General features: G+C 51.3%; 1 protein-coding gene across 1 annotated transcript in view; it reads left to right on the top strand.

Moving 5' to 3' along the window:
* LOC140681477 (uncharacterized) overlaps window positions 1–15,710 on the top strand; it is a 472,703-nt gene that overhangs the window by 146,090 nt on the left and 310,903 nt on the right. The window contains 2 exon segments of the mRNA XM_072921312.1: window positions 7,456–8,314; window positions 15,293–15,295. Of these exon segments, the coding sequence (XP_072777413.1) occupies window positions 7,456–8,314; window positions 15,293–15,295 (862 nt within the window).

The following is a 15,710-nucleotide window of genomic DNA, read 5'->3' on the forward strand; positions in this document are numbered from 1 at the left end:
AGTTTGGGGAGACCTTGGGATCTGTGCTGGGCACAGAAGGTGTTTTCCATTGATCTGAGACTGTCTGCTGTGCAAAATGGATTTAATAGCCAGCAGAGGAATGACTTTTGCATTTGATGGAGCTGTGCCTTCCCTTGGCTTTGTTGGCTGGCAATAAATGAACATCCCTCTGTGTTTGGGGCAGCTCCTTCTCCAAGGAAAGCAGGTGGGAGTTGGAGCCAAGGAGCTGAAACCCACAGGTGCAGCCTGGGCTGGAGGGAGCTCAGATTTGCACAAGGCTGCTCTGAGTGCCAGGGCTTGGATGGGGGAAATGGTGGGGTGGGGGCAGGGAAAGAGTCCGATGGATTGTCAGCCACAAAGGGTCTTGATTTTCATATCTATTCATACTGCATGAGGAGGCACTTGGATTCAATGTCAATTGGAGATTTCACACATCAATTTATTAGGAGTAAAAAAAACTAAACAGGACCTGAAGAAATCTTTTCTCACTGTCCTTTTAAATATAGTGTAATCAACCACATGAGATTTGAAAACTTAAATGATTCCCAGGGCTTGGCTTGTTAAGGTGTTCTGAATGTTAATGAGCCCTGCAGCACTGAATTCCTGCACTGAGGAGCTGAAGGCTGAAGAAGCCTCTGGAGCAGTAAAATTCAGCAGCAGCCTCCAAGTTGCTGAGGATGTCAGCAGCCCCCACTGAGGCCATCCCTGCCCAGAGACCCTGGGGGAATGGGCAGACAAGGAGAGCGGCCCTGGGGCTGGGGCAGCAGAACTCAGAGGCACCAGCGGCTCCAGCTGGGAAATGGAGTGTGGGATGGGGCTGTGAAAGCCCTGCCTGGGCTGTGCCAAGCAGGACACACAAGCCCTGACCCCCATCCCCTAAAAACTCTCTCAATGGGACATTTAAAATGTTTCTGTCCTCTGAGTTGGATGCACTGGAGAAATACCAGGGAGAGATTCTCAGGAGCTCAAAACAATAAAACATCCTTTCTGGCAACATAGAAGATAAGAGAAACTTTGGGAAAAGGTTAATAGGTCATTAAATCAACAAAAAACATTTCTCAAAGCATTAATCCTCGGATGTAGGGAGTTTTGGAGGTGGAATCCCAGTTTTGGCCATGACAGGATGAATGATTTTTTTCCTACAGGAAAGAGAAGTGCAAGTCCAAGTGTTCTGGAAGAAGATGAGAGGTGGGCACCCTTAGGCCAAGCCAGCCAGACCTGACTCTCCTGGTACCTTTCGTCTAGGGGCTATCCTTGGACACAGGGCATTTTGGAGGTGGAATCTCAATTTTGGCTGTGGGTTCCTGGATAGGAAGAATTATTTACATTAGGAAGAAAACAACAGAGTCCCGGTGTTTCAGAGGCACATGAATGCCAGCCCTCAGGAAGCCAAGGCCAGCCAGACTTGTCAGTCCTGGCAGCTTCTGTCTGGGAGCTATCCTTGGATATAGGGAATTCTGGAGGCAGATACCGAGTGTTGGCCATGGGTGCCTGGTCAAGAAGGATGTTTTTTCCCATAAGAAAGAAAAGCACATGGTTCCAGTGTTTGAAAGGCAGATGAGAGGTGGCCCCTGAGTGGCCAAGCCTGCCAGAGCTGTCTCTCCTGGCAGATTTAATCTGGAAACAATCTTTGCAGTTAAGAAAATTTGCAGAAGAAATCCCACTTTTGGCCATAGGCCCCTGGAGGAGAAGGACAGTTCTCTCCCATGGGAAGGAAAGCCCAGAGCCCCAGGGCTTCAGGGGCAGATGAGAAGCAGCCCTCGACATGCCAAGGTCAGCCAGACCTGTCAGGTGGTCCCTGAGAGGCCCAGCCAGCCAGACCTGTTCCATGTTCCCTTGGTTCCGTGGGACCCCACAGTGTCACAATGGTCTCCTTGGCTCCATCAGGCACTGGAGTGTCACAATGTTCCCCTTGCTTCTGCAGTGTCACAATGGCCCCGTGCTTCCATGAGGCCTTGCAGTGTCACAATGGCTTCGTGGTTCCACAGAGCCCTGATGTGTCACAATGGCCCCTGGGCTCCGTGTGCCCTCGCTGTGTCACAGCGGCTCCTCTGTGACACTGCGGCTGCACAAGGTCACCATGGACCCTTGGTTCCTTGGGGCCCTCATGTTCACAATGGTCTGCTTGATTCCATGAGGCAGCACAGTGTCACACCAGCCCCTGGGTTCCATGAGGATCTGGAGTGTCACACAGGTTTGTGACATTTGTCCTTGCTGCCCCTCACATCCCCCTGCCCCACAAACAGCCCCGAGCCACCCGTGAGGGACAGGCCCTGCTGTGCCAGGCTGGGCTCCGGGCTTGGCCTTTCTGCTTCCCCCAGCCAGCCCAGGCCTTGCTCAGCATTGCAGTTCCCTGCTCTGAGCCTTGGGCTCCCTGCAATCCTGGCCTCAAGGATCTGCTCTCACCAGTCCCTGGGGAGCCTTTGGCAGTTCCTGCCCTCAATGGGGCCCAAGGGACTTGGAGTTTTGCTCCTGACTCCTTGAGCAGCTTCTTCAGCCTTCTCTCAGTGCCTGAGGGTTCTGGACTTCACCCCAAATCCTCCATGGGGATCATTAAAGTAAAGGAAGCCCTTAGGGGCGCTTTGTCTTCATTCAATCGTCTGCAAGTCTCCAGGGCTTGTGCAGCTGATTGGAGTCAGTTTGGAGTTCTTGTAAGGAGGAAGATTTCCAAGTGCACCTCATGACATTTTTTCTTTAATCAAGTGAGTATTCTCTTATTTTCCAGTTCAGAGAAGAGCTGATAGAAGCATTCCCCAGGTGATCTTGATGCTGAAGGTCTCCTTAGTAGGTCTGGGCATGTAGAAGAATGAGCCCCCAGAGAACTGACCCTGTTCAGACAAGCTGCTCCTCACCCCCAGCCTCACCATGTCTGACATCACCCACCTGGCACTGACATCCCTGTGCCCTGCAGCAGAACCTTGTCCCTGAGCTCTGCAGCTCCATGTCCCAGCCCATTGCACCGTGTCCCACTTGCTCTCCTCAGGGCTCTGCCTGCACACAGGCCCAGGAGAAGTTTTCCTCTTGGGAAGGAAAGAATGGAAAAGCCTGAGCAGGTTTCCTAAATAACAAACCCCACTCAGGAGCCACCTGCTCAGTACAGGCTGCCTGGAATGGTGTCACCTTTCTACAAGGAACAGTGTGACCAGAAATGATCTCTGGAAGCAGAATTCTCTGAGACTCCCAGTTGAATTCTCTGTCCCACTCCTTTCCCTGGATCTCTGTTTCAGATGGAAGCTGTTGGTGCCATCCTCACCTTTAACCTCCCTCTGGAATGCAAACAGGTGTTCCCAGGTGTGTTAAGCAGGATTTGCTCAATGTTTCTATAAATCTTTTGTGTCCCCCATGGAAGGAAGGGGCCATTTTGGCACTGAGCGGGTGACGTGGAAGCAAGGAGACAATTGTGACCCTGGGGTCCCACGTAACCAAGGGGCCATGGTGACACAGCAGGGCCACGTGGATCCAGTGGTCCATTGTGTCACTGTGGATCCAAGGAGACCATGGACACACCCCCAGAACCTCATGGAACCAAGGAGTCCATGGTGACCCAGCGGGGCTGCATGGAGCCAATGGTCCATGGTGGCACTGCCCATCCAAGGAGGCCATTTGGACACTGTGGAAGCTCATGGAGCGAGGTGGCCATTGTGACACTGAAGAACTTCATGCCACCAAATATCGATGGGGACATAGCAGGGCATCATGGAACCCAGGAACGGCTGTTGGCAGTGTGGAAACTCCTGGAACCAGGGGCTGTTGTGACACTGCAGAACCAACACAGCTGCTGCACCTTGTCCCCTGCCCTGCACAGCTCCTTGGGAGGCACGGCAGGAGCAGCACCCTGGGAGCCTCAGGATTGCCCCTCTGGGATCCATGGCACACACTGCCAGGGGCTGGAATTCCAGTTCCCAGCCAGGAAAAGATGTTCCTGCCCATGAAGGCAAAGCTCTTATGGAAGAGCCAACAGCCAAGTGGAGCAAGATCCTACAGGGACATTTCACTGCCAGCCTTCATAACTTCACCCATGGTTGTCGTAGCTCATGGATTGGGAATTAAATCAGGGCAGGGCCTGTGGTGGGAGCTGCCCTGGGTCAAGGAAGACACTGGGAGATAAACAGCAGGCAAAGGAAGGCAGGAGAGAAAGGAGGTGTTTTGGTTTGGAATGACAGGTGCCTGCTAAGTAAGGCAGGAGCCTCTCCTGAAATGGAAAAATGTAGACTCTTTCTTTCTGAATTGTTATAAATTTGAAATTAAGCGGGGGGCTCTCAGGTAAAAATATGGGAGCAGGAATAACAGCTCTTTATTAGAGAAGAAAATGAAAATATGAACCAAAACAACACTGAGAGAGCCAGAATACATCCTGACACTCTGTTGGACAGGGTGTTGGCTGCAGTCCAATTGGAATGGTGGCTGCACTCCTCCTGCAGTGTCAGGTGTGGTTCTGTTGGAGAAGTGATCCTGTAGAAAAGGGTGTCTTCTTCTGAAGAGGAAGAGGCAGCTGTTCCTCTGAGAAATCCAGCCCAGAAAAAGCTGTGTTGGTGAGCCAGAATCTCAAGACTAGATGCAGGTAGGAATGCTTGGCTCCTCCATCTGGGCGGAGCATCTCACAATGGGATGTTATAGTTCTTATCAGTCATGCAGTGACATTCAATAGCCCATTATCAGCAGATGTCTGCCCTGAGGGAGGATTGATTGTGGAAGAGATAAGGAAAAACTGCCCACTTAACACAGGACAACTGTCACACAGATGGGAAATAGAACACATCTTGCTTTTCAGTCTGGGGCAGGAGGTCACAAACAAAATCAGCTGAGAAGGCGGCACTCTGAAAAGCAAACCAAAATTGACAGAAAATTAATGGAACAGAAATCAAGAATTCTGGAAGTTTTATTTACTATCAAAATACATCACAACCACCCAGACCCACACAATCCTGATCCCACAACTGCAAATTTGGATCTCACTTCTCCCAGTCTCGTTCCTACCCCATCTCACCCCAGAGACTGTGGAATCAAATAATTTTGCCATGGGACTGAGGCAGGAACCAGCCATTTTGAGGTGGGATTGAGCCATTTTGGGGTAAGATTGAGTGGTTTCAAGTGGGATTGAGTTATTTTGAGGTGACAGAGCAACCCACTTTGGATTTTGAGTGCAAAGATATGGAGAATACTACCAGATATCTCCCAAGAACCCACAAATCCTCCAGGATATGTTCCCAAACCATAAATTCCACTTCAAATACCTCTTCAATGGTGGGACTTTTGCAATCTCTGGTAATACTCTTTTTAGTCATTTTTCAGGTGTTTTAAAATGATAAAGACAAATCAGAAGAAAATTAGGGCCAAACCAAAACCAGAGACCCCTTGAGCATCCCCTGAGCACTGAACAAAACAAACTCAGCAGAAATTAAACTTAACCCTCCATAAAATGCCTTGAGGAAGATTTGCTCTTCCCACAAGTCACTTGTGATGGAAACACAAACAAATCCCAAAGATTAAAAAACCAACAACAGAAGCAATTCTGTGGCAATTCCAAATTTCATCAGTTCCAGCACAGCTCCAACTCAGATGCTGGCAGGTTCCAAAAAAAGAAACGTGGAAATTTGACCCAAAATAGATTATTAGAAGTAAGGGAAAGGTCTGTGTAGCTGTCACAAAGGCGACAGGAACCAAGAAAATAATGATTCTCCCCCCAAGCCTGTGAATTCAGGAGTTATTTGGGAATTTATCTACTTGAGCTGGGCTCCTTGTAGGACTTTAGTAGCCTCATGATCCTCACCGTGTGGTGAATGATCCTTGTCTGTCTCGCTGATATCATTTGGTCCCTTTCCTCCATTTTAACAGACTTTTCAAAGAAGGAAAACAAAATATTTTCTTTACACTGGCCACCCACAACAGCCATTTTCCTCATAAGTTCTCCCAAAAGTTGCTCAGAGGAAGCTGCATCCAAGTTTCCAAGAGTTCCTCCAGAAAGAGGCAGAACCTCCTCAGAGGAGGGAACCAGGCTGTTGTCAAAGGCACTTGGGGTCAGACAGCAGTGCCCTGAACTCACTGTGCAAAATAATGTCGCAATCTGGTTAATAAAATTTTTAGAGAGATGCCTCTGCCTCAATGAATGTGCTAACAAGACCAAATCCAAAGTGAATTTTATTGAACAGTAAATGTGAGGTAGAGAGAGATGGAAAGAAAGTAAAAAATGAGGGAGAACAAGGGAGTAACAAGGACAGAGACCTCCCCTGGGGTGAGGCAAGTGTGACATTGTCCCCTGTGTGCGTGTCCTTCCCAGGGTGGGGGTTTTACACCTGAGCCAGTTTGGGTAAGGGGGGTGGTGTTCACCCCCCACCCCGAGCAGGGATTGCCTCACTGTTTCAGGTTACAGTGTCAGATGTAACCAAAAGTGTTTTCAGTCACCATGTCCATAAACTGTTATCAACAGGTGGGGCAGTGTTCTTTATCTCTTCCATGGCTCAGCCCTGATAACGCCTTCCAGGGGCCATCTTCTGTTAATGGGCCATTGAGTGTCACTGCAGGACTGATAAAATTACATCATCCCATTGTGGGATGCTCCACCCAGGGGGAGGAACCAAGCATTCCTACCTGGATATAATCTCACCCTTGCAACACCACGACCACCTTGCCTACTGCATTCCCAGAGGACAAGAGCTCCATAACCACCACTGGACCTTCAGAGGAAGACCAGACCCTTCTACAGGATCACTGCTTTGACAGAATCACGTTCATCACTCCAGCCGGACTGCAGCCACCATTTCATCAGACTGCTACCACCACCCTGAGCAACGGGGTGTCAGGTTATATCCTGACTCTGTGAGTTTAAACCAGTGTTTCTGTATCATTGCCTTGATCTTAATTTTCTTACTCAATTGTCATTCTGGTTTAGACTCTCTCCCTGGTTTGCCTTTCAACCAGTACAAAACTCGATGTGTTCATCCCTTGTTTTCCTCCCAAAACAGGATTTCCCGTACCCAAACGTTTGCCAGATGGAGGAGAAGGCTGCGAGGAAGAGGAAGGAGCCCTGGGACACTGAGGCAGGTGAGGAGGAAGTCAGTGCCCCTTTCCCCCTCTCTCCTGCTCCATCTCCCGGCCCAGCATGGCCCCCGGCTGCAGGACAGCCCCGCTGCCGACGCTCTGCTGACGGGGACGCACTGGGGGGATCTCCTTGCCCTTCCCTGTGACATGGAGGCAAATCCCATCCTCTCCTTGTCCTTCCTCCCCCAGAGCAGGACCTGAGGATGGAGAGCAGGGAGGACAAATCCACCCGGCAGAACATGGTGGAAGAGGCCATTTTGAGCGGCTACACAGTGCGGGAATCCAACAGGGAGGAGAAGCCTCGGCGATCCCGCATGAGGAGGGGCTGCAAACACAGATCACGGGGATCTGAGGAAGAAAGACCCACCGTGGGCTGGGGAGGCAGCCAGAGATCAAACCAGAGCTCAGACCTGGCAGTCCATGAACAGCATCGTGATGGAGAGAAGCCCTACAAGTGCTTGGAATGTGGGAAGAGCTTCAGGAGGAATTTCAACCTGATCCGCCACCAGATGATCCACACCGGGGAATGGGCCTACGAGTGTGGGGAGTGTGGGAAGGGCTTCAGCTGCAGCTCTGCCCTTGTAACCCACCAACGCATCCACACTGGGGAGAGGCCCTACGAGTGCGGAGAATGTGGGAAGAGCTTCCGCCAGAAGTCGCACTTGATTAGCCACCAGATCCTCCACACTGGGGAAAGGCCATACAAGTGTGAGCAATGTGGGAAGAGCTTCAGCCATAGGTCCAAACTGATCATCCACCAAATGATCCACACTGGGGAGAGGCCCTATGAGTGTCCTGAGTGTCCGAAGAGGTTTCGGACAAGCTCAGACCTACTCCTGCACCAGCGCATTCACACGGATGAGAGGCCCTTCCGCTGCCCTGACTGCAGGAAGGGCTTCAGGCACAACTCCACCCTTGTCAAGCATCAGCGCATCCACACCGGGGAGAGGCCCTACGAGTGTGGGGAATGTGGGAAGAGCTTCAGCTGGAGCTTAAGCCTGATCTGCCACCAGAGGACCCACACTGGGGAGAGGCCCTACGAGTGTCCCGAGTGTCAGAAGAGGTTTCAAACCAGCTCCCATCTCCTCTTGCACCAGCGGATTCACACAGAGGAGAGGCCCTTCTGCTGCCCTGATTGTGGAAAGGGCTTCAAGCGCAACTCCCACCTCATCATCCACCAGCGCATCCACACTGGGGAGAGGCCCTACGAGTGTCCCCATTGTGGGAAGAGCTTCTCCAGGCGTTCTGTCTTGACCAGACACCAACGGAGGCACCTGTAAGGGAAGCCCTGCAAGTGCCCCAGCTGCAGGAAGAGCTTTGTGCACTGCTCCAACTCCATCCCCCATGGGAGGACCCACATTGGTCAGAGCCCCAGTTACCCACATTCCCTATGATCCATGTTGGGAAGACACCTGGCTGGTTATCCTTTTGGTTTGGCCCTAATATTCTTCTGATCTATCTTAATTCCCTAAAACACCCAAATTAGAACTAAAGAGAAAGAAATTGAACAGAGATGTTTAACATCTCACAATTTAACAGCTAATAAAGGGTGAAATAATGGTTTGGGGACATATTATGTAAGACTTGTTCGTTCTTCGGGGATTTTGGGCAGTGTTCTTCATCTCTCAGCAATCCAAAGGTCCAGATGGATTGATCTGTCACCTCAAAACTACTCAGTCTAATTGAAAACAACTCAATCTTACCACAAAAAGTCTCAATCTCATTTAAAAATGGCTTGTTCCCACCTCAAAGAAACTCAATCCCTTCCCCAAATTACTCAATTCCTTAGCCTCTAGGGTGAGATGGGATTGGAAGGAGATTAGGAGAAATGGAAATCAGATTTGGAGGGGTGGGATTGGGATTGTGTGGGACTGGGTGGTTGGGATGTATTTTAGCAGCAAATAAAACTTTCAGATTTATTGATTTCTGTCCTATTCATTTTCAGTCAGTTCTAGTTTGTTTTCAGAGTTCCACCTTCTCAGCTGATTGTGTTTGTGTCCTCCTTTCTCTCCTGCTTCTCTTTGCCTGCTCTGTTTCTCTCTCAGTCCCTCCCTTGACCCAGGGCAGCTCTCACCAATGGCCTTGCCCTGATTTCATTCCCAATCCATGAGCTAGAACAACCACAGGTGAAGTTATGAAGGCTGGTAGTGAAATGTCACTGTAAGAGCTTGCTCCACTTGGCTTTTGGCCCCTACTTAAGAGCTTTGTCTTCAAGGGCAGGAACATCTTTTCCTGGCTGGGAACTGGAATTCCAGCCCCTGGGAGTGTGTGCCATGGATCCCAGAGGGGCATTCCTGAGGCTCCCAGGGTGCTGCTCCTGCTGTGTCTCCCAAGGAGCTGTGCAGGGCAGGGGACAAGGTGCAGCAGCTGTGTTGGTGCTGCAGTGCCAAAACAGCCCCTGGTTCCAGGAGTCTCCGCACTGCCAACAGCCGTTCCTGGGATCCATGATGCCCTGCTGTGTCCCCATGGATATTTGGTGCCATGAAGTTCTTCAGTGTCACAATGGCCACCTCACTCCATGAGCTTCCGCAGTGTCCAAATGGCCTCCTTGGATGGGCAGTGTCACCATGGACCATTGGCTCCATGCAGCCCCACTGGGTCACCATGGGCTCCTTGGTTCCATGAGGTTCTGGGGGTGTCTGCATGGTCTCCTTGGATCCACAGTGTCACAATGGACCACTGGATCCACGTGGCCCTGCTGTGCCACCATGGCCCCTTGGTTACGTGGGACCCCAGGGTCACAATTGACTCTTTGCTTCCTCATCCTATGGGAGAGAACTGTCCTTCTTCTCCAGGGGCCTATGGCCAAAACTGGGATTCCTTCCCCAAATTTCCTTATATGCAAAGATTGTTCCCCGATGAAATCTGCGAATAGAAACAGGTCTGGCTGCCTTGGCCCCCCCAGGGGCCACTTCTCATCTGCCTTTCAGACACTGGGTCCATGTGCTTTTCTTGCTTAAAAAGCATCCCTCTCGACCAGGCACCCATGGCCAAAATTTGGGATCTGCCTCCCAAATTCCCTGTATATACAAAGATAGCTCCCAGAAAAATGATGCCAGGAATCACAAGTCTGGCTGGCCTTGGCTTCCTGAGGTCTGGCACTCATGTTCCTCTGAAACACTGGGGCTCTGTGCTTTCCTTCCTAATGAAAAGAACTCTTCTTCCTGTCCAGGCACCCATGGCTAAACCTGGGATTCCACCTCCAAAACTCAGTACATCGAAGGATTGCTCCCAAGTGAAAGCTGCCAGGACAGACAGGTCTGGCTGCCTTTGGCCCCTTGGGGGCTTCTTCTCATCAGCTTTTGAAATACTGGGGCTCAGGGCTTTCCTTCTAATGGAAAAGAACCTTCTTTCTTCTCAAGGTGTCCGTGGTCAAAACTGACATTCTTCATCCCAAATTCCATATATCCAAGGATTACTCCATGACAAGAGTTTCCAGGAGAAACAGGTCTGGCTGGCTTGGCCTCACAGGGGCCACTTCCTCCTCTCCTCTCCTCTCCTCTCCTCTCCTCTCCTCTCCTCTCCTCTCCTCTCCTCTCCTCTCCTCTCCTCTCCTCTCCTCTCCTCTCCTCTCCTCTCCTCTCCTCTCCTCTCCTCTCCTCTCCTCTCCTCTCCTCTCCTCTCCTCTCCTCTCCTCTCCTCTCCTCTCCTCTCCTCTCCTCTCCTCTCCTCTCCTCTCCTCTCCTCTCCTCTCCTCTCCTCTCCTCTCCTCTCCTCTCCTCTCCTCTCCTCTCCTCTCCTCTCCTCTCCTCTCCTCTCCTCTCCTCTCCTCTCCTCTCCTCTCCTCTCCTCTCCTCTCCTCTCCTCTCCTCTCCTCTCCTCTCCTCTCCTCTCCTCTCCTCTCCTCTCCTCTCCTCTCCTCTCCTCTCCTCTCCTCTCCTCTCCTCTCCTCTCCTCTCCTCTCCTCTCCTCTCCTCTCCTCTCCTCTCCTCTCCTCTCCTCTCCTCTCCTCTCCTCTCCTCTCCTCTCCTCTCCTCTCCTCTCCTCTCCTCTCCTCTCCTCTCCTCTCCTCTCCTCTCCTCTCCTCTCCTCTTGCCCTCTGTGCTTTCCTTCTTAGACAAAAAACCATCCTTATGTACGGAGAAATGGCAGAAACTGGGATTCCACCTCCCAGATTCCCTATATCCAAGGGTTCTTTTCAGACAAAAGCTACCAGGACAGAGAGGTCTGGCTGCCTTAGGCCTCTGGTGGCCGCCATTTATCTGCCCCTGAAACACCGGTGTTCCGTGCTTTTCTTCCTATGGAAAAGGACCGTCCTTCTCCCCCAGATGTCCATGTCTGAAATTGGGATTCCACCTCTAAAATTCCCTATATCCAACGGTTGCTCCCAGACAAAATCTGCCAGTACCATCAAGCCTGGCTGGCCTTGGCCTCTGGTGGCTGCCCCTGCCACACTGGGGCTCGGTTCTTCCCTTCCCATGGAGATCACTGTGACACTGTGGGCACCTCATGGAACCAAGGGGATCATTGTGGCACCACTGGAGCCCATGGAACCAAGGGGCCATGGTGACACCGCGGGGCTTCATGGACCCAGAGACCATTATGACTCTGTGGGGCCTGATGGAACCATGGAGACCATTCCAACCCTTCAGGGCCTGGTGTCACCAAGGGGGCATTGTGACACCTCAGGGCCTCCTGGAAGCAAGGGACCATTGGGACACTGTGGGGCCCCATGGAACTGAGAGAACATGGACCAGGGTGCCTGCGGGTGGACCAGGTTAATCTTCCCTTGTCTCTCAGTGCTAAATAGAACAGGGCTAACAGCAACACCAGCCCCTGTATGATATCATTGGTATTTGGAGTGGATCTGAACCCTTCAAAAACTGGTGGGGCAGACCCAAAGAGATGGTTAAAGGGTTGGGAGAAAATTTCCCCTGGTGTCATTTCCTCACAGTAGGTGCCATTATTAAAGTAACCCCAAAAGCACAGTTAGTGTGTGATAGCTGTGAATCCATGTGCCTGCTTCCCAGAGGAAGTTAAAAATCCATGAATTCTTCCCCTTATTCACCCATAGAACAAACCGGAGAACAGCCACAGCAGCCTTGGCCGTAGGAGCCATGTTTAGATAAGGGCCTGCAAATGGAGAAATGCAGCCACGGTTACGTGTCACCCAAACCAGGGCAGGCTGGAGCACAAGGTGCCGCTTAACGAGGTTTCTATAGCAGCACAAAAATTGGATTACTCAAGAACTGTTATTCCCTTTTTTGTTTCTGTGCCCTCGAGCCGCATGTTGGGTGCCAAAATCTGTCTTGGTTTGCAAAGACAGGAGTCTGCTAAGGAAGGCAGGAGCCTCCCCTGAAATGGGAAAAAAAATGTAGACCGCCTCCCTCTGAATTGCTATAAATTTGAAGTTAAGGGGGGCTCTCAGGCAAAAATATGGGAGCAGGAATAACTGTTCTGTATTAGGGAAGAAAATAAAAAGATAAAATAAACAATGCAGTGAACCAATCTCTAACAGATAGCAATTGAATATATCTTGCCTTGCAATCTAGGACAACAACTTATTCAGCATGGATCACATCCATTTACCACATCCCCTTACCCTCAGATATTGCCCACCTGGGACTGACATCCCAAAACGTTTTTTAAAAACTATGGATTTCTCTTCATAATTAAAACTTTAGTTAAATTTTAATTAAATGAATTAATATAATTAATTTTAGCATAATAACTATTAATTTTTTTTTGTTTATGCATAAAAATATTATTCAATATTTTATTATTTCATCTTAACGCTTGTATAAAAAAATGTTTTTTGCAACGAAAAACTTATTGGTCATTGGTTCTATGTAACACAATTCCCTTCATTAATTCATTGACCGCTATTGGCTATTGATTTTCCCCTCTTTATTCTAATTTTCTTTATTTTTATTATTTTTGTCATCATTTCTTATGATTTTCACAGACAGGGTAGGAGCGGCCACTTTGGAACCCATGGAGACATTTCTGGGGCACATTTGGGGCAGTTTTGTGTCTGGGGAGGGAATTCAGAGAGAACTTGAGGGTCTGGAGGACACCTGGGGGAGCCGAGTGGGCACTTGGAGGGGCACTCAGGGATTCTGGGGGGCAGCTCGGGGTCCGGGGGAGCACTCGGGGGTCCGGGGCCCTGGAGGTCAGGGAGGGGAATTTGGGGCCCTCCGGGGTCCGGGGGAGCACTCGGGGGGCTCGGGCGGGGCTCGCTGGGGCGCGGGGGCTGATGGGAGTTGTAGGCGCGGGTAAAATGCGGTGTAACGGGGCCGCGGAGCATCACGGGAGTTGAAGGCGCAGCACCAGTGGCTCTCTGCAGGGCGCGGGGCATGACGGGAGATGAAGTCACGGCTGGAACAGCGCTGAACGGTTTAACAATGGTTTAACAACGGTTTAACAATGCGGAAGACCGCACAGTTTAACAATGGTCCCTTGGCTCCATGAGGCCTTGCTGTGTCACAATGGACTTGGGGTTCCATGAGCTTTCCTACTGCCAAAAACAGTCTCCCTGGTTCCACAGTGTCACCATGGTCCCTTTGTTCCATGAGGTTCCATGGCAGAACCTTGGTTCCATGGCCACCTTGGTTCTGTGTGACCTTGCAGTGTCACAATGGCCCCTTGGTTCCAAGAGGTTTCTCAGGGTCACAATGGTCTCCTTGGATCCGTGGTGTCACAATGGGCCATTGGTTCAATGTGGCCCCAGTGTGCCAAAATGGATTTTGGTTCCATGGGGTTCCACTGTGTCACCATGGACCCTTTGTTCCATGAGTTTGGGCAGAGTCACAGGTAACTCCTGGGTTCTGTGAGGTCCCATGGTCACCAAATCTCTAAAATATCAGAACAAGGCTCCTTAACACTAATTTGCTATTTAAGAGGGGATCATTTATTCAGGCCTTGGGTCTAGTGAGGGACAACTCCTAACCTTATGTGGACATGTAACTCTACCAGTGTGTTGCTTATACACAGTCACTAAATGTGTATTACAATTTACCCATTTCCCTGAAACACACCCCAAGTTCCCAGGTTCAGTCCTTGCTTTTTCTATCACTGCACTCTTGAGCCAGATGTCTTCTACACTTCCAACTGTCCTTGCTGGAAAAGCAGCTCCTGCACACCTTGTTCCTGTGTTAAAAGTTCACAGGCACAGTAAAAACTGAATTAACCCTTTTGGTATCAAGGCCAAGGCTTTGTGTGGCCAGGCAGGGGCAGCAGGAGGCAGAGCTGTCAGCAAAGGAAGGGGCCAGCGAGGTGGGGCAGCCGGGGGATGACGACAGCCTGCAGGGACAGAGGCGCAGGGCAGGGACACCGTGGGACAGCCTGGGCTGCAGAGGGCACAGGGATGTGCAGCAGCTGCAAGGCCCTGACAGAGCCAACCTGTGCCGCACTTTGGCCATGGCTGCTGGCCCTGGGCCTGAGGCCACGAGGGGACAAGTGACCCTTGCAGCCCTGGGGCCTCATTGCCTCCTTGTCCCTGCTCAGCAGCCTGGCAGGGGCCGCCCCATGGTCCTGCCCTTGGCATGGCACATCCCCACATCCCAGTGCCCATCCCGGGAAGAGCCCTGAGCAATGAGGGAGGGACAGGATCTGCCTTGCCAGGGGCTGGGGCTCAGGCCTGGGCCCTTTGCATTCCTGAAACACATCCAGGTTTGCTCAGCACCAGAGACACCTTTCCCTTGCTTGTCCCCAGCTGTCATCTCTGCCTCCAGTGTTCTGCTCTGACTGGGGATACTTTCTCATTGTGTCCCTCAGTGGGATCCATTAAAACTTTGGAGCTTGATTCTGACTTCTAATTCTTGAGAAGTTTTTTGAACACTCTCTCAGGGACTGAGTTTTATGTAAACAACACCAAAGCCCCGAGAGAGTCATTAAATCTGGGTGCTGTGTCTGTGCTGCTGAGCTGGGCTGGGCTCCTGGCACAGAGGCAGGTCCTGCCAATCCAAGAAGAGCTTCAAAAAGACATTTCTCTTGAGGAGCAGCTCCTCTCCCAACACAGCAGGGCTGAGGGCTTTGCCTGTAGGTACCTGAGAGCACTGAAGACGACAGAGGCTCAGAGCAGCTGGAAGGACAATTCTGAGCTCATTCATGGAAAATCTTCACCACTTCTGACACAGCCAGTCTCTGGCTGCAGGGACCTCCTGAAGCTGACCCAGGACAGGACTGATGTGACTGTAAGGAGGGCTCTGCTGCCATTTCTGTTTTGGGGGAGGATGTGCTCCAGAGCGGGGCTGTCCTGGGCACTGTCAGAGGGACAGGGCAGGACTGCTCCTGCTGCCAGGGATGGCTGCAGGGGGTGAAGCTGGGGCTGCAGCCAGGGCTGCCCAGGGCTGTCCTGCAGAGCAGCTCCTGCAGCCCTCAGGGCCAGCCCAGGGGATGTGCCACCTGCCAGGGGCAGGTCTCAGCCTGCCTGGCAGCTCCCCATGGACTGTGCAGGGGAGAAGCTGGAGCTGGAAGGAGTGACCCCCATCAGGGAGGTTCCTCCTGTGGTGGAGATGGCACAGCATGGCCAGGGGTGCTCTCAACTTTCTCCTAAAGGGAAGGGAAAGGGGCTGTCAGCTTTGTCTGTGTCACTGAGACTCCTGCACTGTCATCCTGGGCATCAGCAGATCTGCCTCAGATCTCCCTCAGAAAGTGCCTCCTCACCCTCCTCTACCTACAGAGAGCAGCAGCAGCACCTTGGCTTGCAGCATCTCTGTTTTTCTGCCGTG

This window comes from Taeniopygia guttata, chromosome 36, assembly GCF_048771995.1.
Source record: "Taeniopygia guttata chromosome 36, bTaeGut7.mat, whole genome shotgun sequence".
Taxonomy (NCBI): domain Eukaryota; kingdom Metazoa; phylum Chordata; class Aves; order Passeriformes; family Estrildidae; genus Taeniopygia; species Taeniopygia guttata.